Consider the following 7,313-nt stretch of genomic DNA (forward strand, 5'->3'; position numbering starts at 1 on the left):
TCAGCAGCTTCTGGGTGTAGTCGATGGCACAGATGACTCCGGTTCTCCCGCAGCCGGCACTGCAACGACAGGCACAGCGGGCTGCTAGCAGAGCTCAGAGGGGGGGCACGCTGTGTTTTCTGACAAGGATATTTGAAAGAGAGCCGCAGTCCCTGTGACCTTCCTGTCCCACACCCACACGATGGCTCCACTGCTCCTGCCCCATGTCAGGTCCGCCTGCGGCCACGTGGGAAACAAGAGCAGAGGGGCTGGGGGACCGCAGCCCGTCCCCACCGGTGGCCGGCTCACCCACCTGCAGTGGATGCAGATGGGGACACTGTCGTCCGGCTGGTAGGAGCGGATCTCGCCAATGAGCTCCAGGATGGGGTCAATGGACGAGGGGATGTCGTGGTCTGGCCAGTTTTTGTAGTGGAACTGGTGGACGGTGCGGATTTCCTGCAAGAGGAGAAGAGCGCTGGCAGAGTCGGGGGCCAGCCTGTGCCACCGAGGGGATGCTGCCGCAGCCCCCCACGGGCGCAGACAGGGATGTCAGGACGGGAAGGGGAAGCTGGCGTGCTGCAGACATCCCCAGTTCCTGTCTGCATGGGTAGGCAGAGGCTAGAGGTACAGTTCCTGGCTGTTCTTGCCACAAAAGCAGCATTTCCAGTCTGTGACATTCTTGGCCTCGCTTACCCAGGGTCTGATTTGCCACGACTGACAAACAGCTTCAGAAATTGAGGTTCAAGTTAGTTAATTTTTTGCTTTCTTTGTTCCTTCAGCTGCCATCAAATGTAAAATATCAGGCTGAGCAGTGTAAAACTTTCTGCACAAAGTGTGCCCTTTTTTAGTGTGTTATTTATACAGCAAAGCTAGCCAGGATGCATTTCCTGCCTTGGCCTTTCTTACTTACCTCATTCAGGGTCACCTTTAAAGTCCTAATCACATACTCTTTTTTCTTCTCTTCAGCTTCCTGCAGAACAAGAAGTTAGAGTCACATTTTCTGCAGACGACACGAGTTCCCGGCGCACGCGGTGTGACCTGGTGCTGGCGGCAGCTGTACTCACACAGGCGATGGAGAAGGGACCGCACTGCAGGGGAGAGCCGCCCGCCTCTGCCCAGTACCGCTCACACTTTTTCTGTTGCAAGAAGCAGGACGTGTTTGGTTATTCACCACCGGCCCACCCGCACCGTCTCCTGTCTCCGCTGCCGGGCAGGACTCGTGCTGGAGGAGCCCAGCTCCGGCCGCTGGCCAGCCCCAGCCACCCCTTCCCTGGAGCCATCGTTGATGCTTTTCACTTCCAAATCAGCTAGCTACGCTGCTGGAAATGGCTTAAGAATCTGCAGCTGGAGACTCGGGAAACAGCTCACATCAGACAGGAGCTCGCTGTCACTAATGAGATTTAATAAAAATCTGCATCTCTCCACCCTGCCCTGGCGCTGTCCTGGCAGAAGCCATCTCTGATGCGTTACTCACCTTCCCCATTTCAAACTCCATGCAAGCCATGACCACAATCTGCAGAGAGAAGGTGCATTGGAAAAGTCTGAACACAAGTTTCTTATCCAGGCAGCAAAATCACGCTCATCAGCTGTGAATACTCAGCAGCACGAGGAAGTTCTGCGGGCTGCTGTCCCCAGCGTCCCAGAGTGCTAGGGACATCAAACCCCGGACACCATCCACAGCCCGGGCACAAGGACCTTTCCCACTCAGAGCCCGAAGGCAGAGACAGCCACGAGCTGTGGAGAAGGCTCACGGGAAGGACACAGGGCACACACAGCATCTGGAGCAAAACCCTGACACTCCCGTGTCTGCTTAGTCAATAAAGACTCCTGTCTGGCTGCATAGACAACTTTTTTTTTTTTTTTTTTAAAGATAGGAATATAAATCTGCACCTTACCAGGACTTCATACTCCCAAATCATCCTCCAAAAGTCAATGATGGTAGTGGGAAGGGGACCCTGGGTTGCAATGTATGCTCTTGGCCCGTAGACGCCCTAAAACAGCATTCAGATCAAACACAGAGACACATTTGCATAGGTCACTAGCAGACATAAAAGTCATCCCTCTTGCTGAATCTTACTGCTATCCAGTGAGCCCCATTAAGGATTTTAAAGGGCTTAAATTTTCGACACCTACATTAAATCAAGCAACCAGAAAGCAGTGGTGTGCAAAATTCCCCAAGCAGACCCAAGCCAGGGAGCTGGGCTTGAGGTCAGGTCAGCTCCCAGTAGACCCCCAGTTCTTGCAGTGCATTGGGGAGCTTGGACGGGATGTTGCAACAGCTGATCCAGCTCCGCAGCGTGCAGCTTGGCACATCTGTGGCTGTTGGCCAAAGAACAAACCGTGATCCCCTTGGGAAGGTTTGTTCTGTAGATGAAGAGCCCTTGGTCACTATGGTGGAGAACGAAGGAAACCTACTTACTATCTATCTATCTGTCTGTCTGTCTCTCTATCAGAGAAGTGGCACAAGCACAGCCCACATGCAGCTCTGATGCTGACCTGCCCTGTTTCTCGCCGCTGCCGTGGGTCCCAGCGGTGCTGCAGTGCACAGCTTCCTGCCTGCTCTGGTTTCAGGGCGATTCTGGCCACAGCCAGCTTTGCACCACCGTCGCCCACCAAAGGCAGAAACACGGACGAGGAAGTCGGGGCTGCGAGCCACAAACTGTTCCACCGCCCACCCCGATACGAGCGCACGTCCCTCTCCCTGCAGCCTGGTGCCTCCGTGCTGCAGAGGGGTTTGCGAGGGGCTCGGTGGTCGCACACAGCCTCACATCGCTTGTCCTGCGGCACAGCCCATCTGCTGCACCCTCCTTCCCTCGCCGCAGCCACCAGCCCTGCTCCTCCTGGCACAACCCAACCAGGCAGCGCTGACAGCAAACACCTCTGCACGGCAAACCACCACGGAAGAAGCCATACCTTGAGCCATACCTTGATGAAGTTGGCGTTGATGTAATGAGAATCTGCGTCTGATGTGATCAGGGACAGCTCCACTCTGCTGTGGTCGACTGCAGGCACAAAGCAGAAGCAGCGGTTAGTGCTGGTCTCACGGCAGCTCCGCTCCCCCGGCTGCAGCACGAGGTGCTCTGGGGCAGCACCCACCCCACAGCTCGTGCCTCCTCCTGAGCCCACCGACAGAACGGCCGTGCCCGCAGCGGGCAGCAGACAGCCGAGATCTCTGTCGCATCGGTGCCGAGGGCTCAGGCAAGAGCTGCCGGTGCTGCCACCGCCCCAGTGCAACGCCAGTCTCCTGACCATGGAGTCAGGCGAGCCTCCAATCACCCTGTGCTCCATCTTACAGGCTCAAATGAACTCTCTGTGTTTAGACTTTTTTTTTTTTCAAGCTAGAATGGACGAAAGGGACAGTCAGCTCTGACCCCAGGACAGACTCTTCTTTGGAGACCGCTGCACCAAGGCAGCACAGCCCCGACAGATTTTGTCTGTAGTCTGCTTTGTACGTCATCTCAGGGACATCTTTGTCCAAAGCCATTCCCTACGAGCCCTTGGGCAACAAGGGGTTGCAACGCTACCCAGAGAGCTCGCAGGGACAATCCCTAGAGGATGCGTTTCCTACTGAAGAGGAGTTTTCCTGTCTGTAGGAAATACAAAAGTATTCCAGAGCATGCACTGTGACAATCAAAGGTAAAGCCTTAAATCTGAGCAGCGGAACTCAAGGCCAGCTGACAGCCAGGGACAGGCTCACAGGCAACAGCTCTGCAGGCACACTGGAGGAAGAGAACAGACTCAAGCTAAAAAAAAAACCAAGAAAAAAATAGGAGCATTTGCCATTTCCAACCTACAGGGTAAGATGTCCTTGTATCTGTTCTTCTTGATGTTCTCTGGATGCTCAGATGCTGCTGTAGGGTAGATTTTATCTGATCTGTACTTTGTTGACTGCCTTTTCAGCTTCTGTGATGAAAGAACGGAACAAATTACAGCAATGTGCTACATACAGCACACTACCAGAGAGCACGCGTGAAGGTCTCCAGGGGCCGGGCTCAGACCGCAGCGCGAGCTCTGCACCATTAATTCTTTCCTGAGTGGCTTTTCTCAAGGCACTCAGAGCAAGAACAGAGACAGAAGCCACCCCAGAGCCCAGCGCAGGCTTCTGAGGAATGGAAAGTGTGTGCTGCGGCAGTGCCCACACGAGGCTCAGGTACGTAGCTTCGGCAGAGGAGCGATGCATTTACACAGCCCGGCCCTCACAAGTAAGGGAGATGCGGGGAACCATCCTCGGTACTGATGGCACCCGGATAAGAGGCGTAACAACGCTTCCAGGGGAGCGTGCACGGAAGGGCATTACTTAGTGCTGAAGCCAGACTTCCCAAAGCTGAGGCTCGGAACCACCTCACTTTTCTGTCCCTGCATAACCGGACATGAGTCTGCCCACCACAAGCAAGAGAGAGCAGCAAGGATCAGACTTAGGCTGCGAGACAGCACAGACAGAAAAAGGGGACTCGAACAAAACCCCTGCCATTTACATTAACACCACCACAATTTGCATGCACAGATGCTTGTTCACACAAAGGAAGGGGAGGCATTAGGATGGAGAAATAGCATCGAACATTCTGCCGAGTTTGGAAATGCAAGCCGTCGCAGTCGCCTGTCAGGGCTTTTGCACAAGCAGCCGATCCTCAGGCTGTCCTGGGAGCATCTGTTCCTGGTACTACAGGAAACGCTGCCCCGACCACTTCTACCTGCCCTTTTGGTCAGAAAATCAACTGTGCATTCGGCTGCTGGAACTGGCACACACACCCGGGCTCGGCTGCACGGCTCAGGGGAGGGGGAAATCCAGCCGCCGGTGACTGCGCGTTGTTCCATGGAACATCAGACTGTCGCTGAGGCTCAGATTAATCACTTCCCTCCGCCCCAGACACCTGGAAACCCAGCACTCAGCTTTTCCCGAGTGTTTGATGTTCCAGCCCCCAGGGGTACAGTGAGGCAGGGACCCCCTGCACCGTCCCCAGCGACCGCAGCCTGGGGGGGCTCGGGGTGGTGCTGGGAGTATCTTGGATCCTGCAGACGTACGGGTTCCCTGTCCGCCTTTGCCTCTCGGAGCAGCCCAGGCAGGCTGGCAGAGCTCCCTGCCCCTGGCCGGCGGCTCAGAGCTGTCCCCAGCCGTCGGCTCTGGCTGCGGGACGGTGAGTTGCCGTCGGAGGCTCACACCATCACCCAAACTAACAAATAACCCCGAACACCTGCTCCCTGCCCCGCAGGGGGGGGGTCTATGGAAATGGAATAACGAAAAGCTCTCTCAGAGAGCAGCCACAGACCCCTGACAGGAGCACGGGTGTCACTGACACCACCGACTGCAAAGGGGAGAAGGGACAGGGGCTCCGTGCTCCTCAGCGTGCCCGGCAAAGTGAAACCGCTTTTCGACAAGTGCATTCGCAAAGCAGAAAACAGGAAGCGCTCAGTAATTGCTTAAAAAGCAAACAGTTTTACTTTGAATGCAAACCATTAAATTACTCTTCTGTCTTTACATTCCTTTTACCCCACTTGACTCCCATGTCTCTTTCTGCTGTAAAATTAATAGAAAATCTTATTGTCACATGCAAATCACATCCCTGTTGATATGACCGGCGGTTCCCTTTAGAGCTGAAACACGGAGCCATGCCCTAAGCGCACTTACCAAAAACTCCTCTACAAACTCTTCTCGGTTGAGCTTCTTGCCTTGGGCCCTTTCCAGGTTTTGCAGCAGAATCTCCCTTTGGTCCATGCTGCCGGAGCCCGAGCGCGGCTGCCCTGCCGAAACCCCTGCCGAGCCCGGGGATGGACATGTCAGGCGCGTGCTGCCGCGGAAAGCACCAGCCCGGGGAGCGCTGGCAGCCGGCTGTGGTTTACTGACTTCATCACCAGGCTTAAAGGAAATTCGTACGTAGCAGAGAGCGTGGTCAAATAACAAAACAAAACACACAACCTGGGGCCCCAGCGCCTCCTTTTCAAACCACGCGTGCCTGGCGCGCACCCCGAGCCGGAGCGGGCAGGAGCCGCGCGGCAGAGCAGAGCTGCCCGTCCCGGTGCCGCGTGCCTCCGGCGCACCCGTGGGTACAGAACAGCCACCGGAGTTCTACATCCAGCTGCTGAGAGGTGGGGGATGCTGGTCACTCTGACAGAGCCATCACTCTCAGCTTAAATTGATGTCAAGTGTTAATTTGCAAAAATAAGCCTTTGAATCACCTGAGAGGAACAGGGAGATCTTTAGAGTCACTAATGGAAACATGTTTGAAAACAAATATTCACCTGATGAGTCTGTGGCACTGAGCACCAACCTAGAAACCTGGAATAAGAGTGAAGCCCACTTTTATGGCTAAATCAGAGAGAAACACAAGGAGAAAAACAAATTAATAACAACAAACATTTATTAATTTTTGTTTGCAGTGATACAGAATCCCTTTTACACGTTGGTTATGTGTAGAGTGCTGCTTGCAGTCTCCTGAAGAAATACAAAAGCATTTTTCCCGTTAAATCAGTGAAGAGCCCAGCTCCACCGTCCGGAAAGCAGCACAGCCCTCTCTCTCAGGTGTCCAAGTTCTCCTGAAAACAAACAAAAACCCGCGTGTGTCTGTGTTTGAGAGAAAGAATTCAAGGCAGGTTTAAAGGAACCAGCAGGAAGAGGAGGATGCAGGATGGAGGGACGAGCGACCCACCTCCCGCTGAGACCCTCTCCCACCCCGATTCCATCCCTTCCCCATAAAACGCACCAAGCGGCGTCTGCAACGCTGTGTGAGCAGGACGGTGCTTTTTGTCTGATCCATCCTTCATTGTTCTGATTCTCATCTCAGGGAGCAAGCTGAGCTCCCAAGATACCAAGATAAGGAATTGAACCCTGAGATGCAGACAGGAGCTTTGACGCCGGGTTCAGCAAGCCCTGACCGGGGCGTTCTGTGCTCCCGCGGCTGTGAGCAGCCTCAGCCGGTGTGTGCTGGGGACACGCAGGGCACCGGTGGGGAGCTGGGAGAGGCACGAGGGAGACATGGGAGACACAGAGCAAGGGCCATGAATGTGCAGGCAGACATCACCACCCCTTGGCGTCCTTACCCATCCGCCGCGGGCCTCAATGTAGCTCCTCACTTGAGAATTTCCATTAATCACTTGTGTGAGTTGGCTGGGACGCACCAGGGCTGGGACTTTCTCAGCCACATACATCAGCAGTTTCACAGAGACGGAGAGAAACGCTCTCTCGTAGAGCAGCTCGGGGTTCTGGTCACTCCAGCTCCTGCTGAGGGACTCCACGGCAGCCCCAAACTTCTCCAACTGCAAGCACCGAGGGGGCAGTTTAAGCGGAGCATCCCCTGCACCGACACGCCGGCCCAGGCGGCTCCGGGGCTTCTCGGGGG

At 55.0% G+C, this 7,313-nt stretch overlaps 2 protein-coding genes across 2 annotated transcripts in view; both read right to left on the reverse strand.

Moving 5' to 3' along the window:
* LOC104470775 (tyrosine-protein phosphatase non-receptor type 22-like) overlaps positions 1-5,719 on the reverse strand; it is a gene marked incomplete at its 3' end in the record, with an annotated part of 8,392 nt that extends 2,673 nt beyond the window's left edge. The window contains 9 exon segments of the mRNA XM_010085818.1: positions 1-59; positions 293-435; positions 890-949; positions 1,044-1,115; positions 1,454-1,492; positions 1,875-1,970; positions 2,905-2,981; positions 3,774-3,882; positions 5,606-5,719. The exon segment at positions 1-59 is cut by the window's left edge and continues 32 nt beyond it. Coding sequence (XP_010084120.1) covers positions 1-59; positions 293-435; positions 890-949; positions 1,044-1,115; positions 1,454-1,492; positions 1,875-1,970; positions 2,905-2,981; positions 3,774-3,882; positions 5,606-5,692 — 742 coding nt within the window.
* Positions 5,720-6,492: 773 nt separating this feature from the next.
* On the reverse strand, positions 6,493-7,230 carry BCL2L15 (BCL2-like 15; the record flags this gene model as incomplete). Its single annotated transcript, XM_010085819.1, has 2 exons — positions 6,493-6,510; positions 7,015-7,230. Coding segments are annotated over 2 exons (234 nt in total), but the record flags the coding sequence as incomplete, so codon positions are not given.
* Between the last annotated feature and the right edge of the window lie 83 nt (positions 7,231-7,313).

Source organism: Pterocles gutturalis, unplaced genomic scaffold (genome assembly GCF_000699245.1).
Source record: "Pterocles gutturalis isolate BGI_N339 unplaced genomic scaffold, ASM69924v1 scaffold26840, whole genome shotgun sequence".
NCBI lineage: Eukaryota > Metazoa > Chordata > Aves > Pterocliformes > Pteroclidae > Pterocles > Pterocles gutturalis.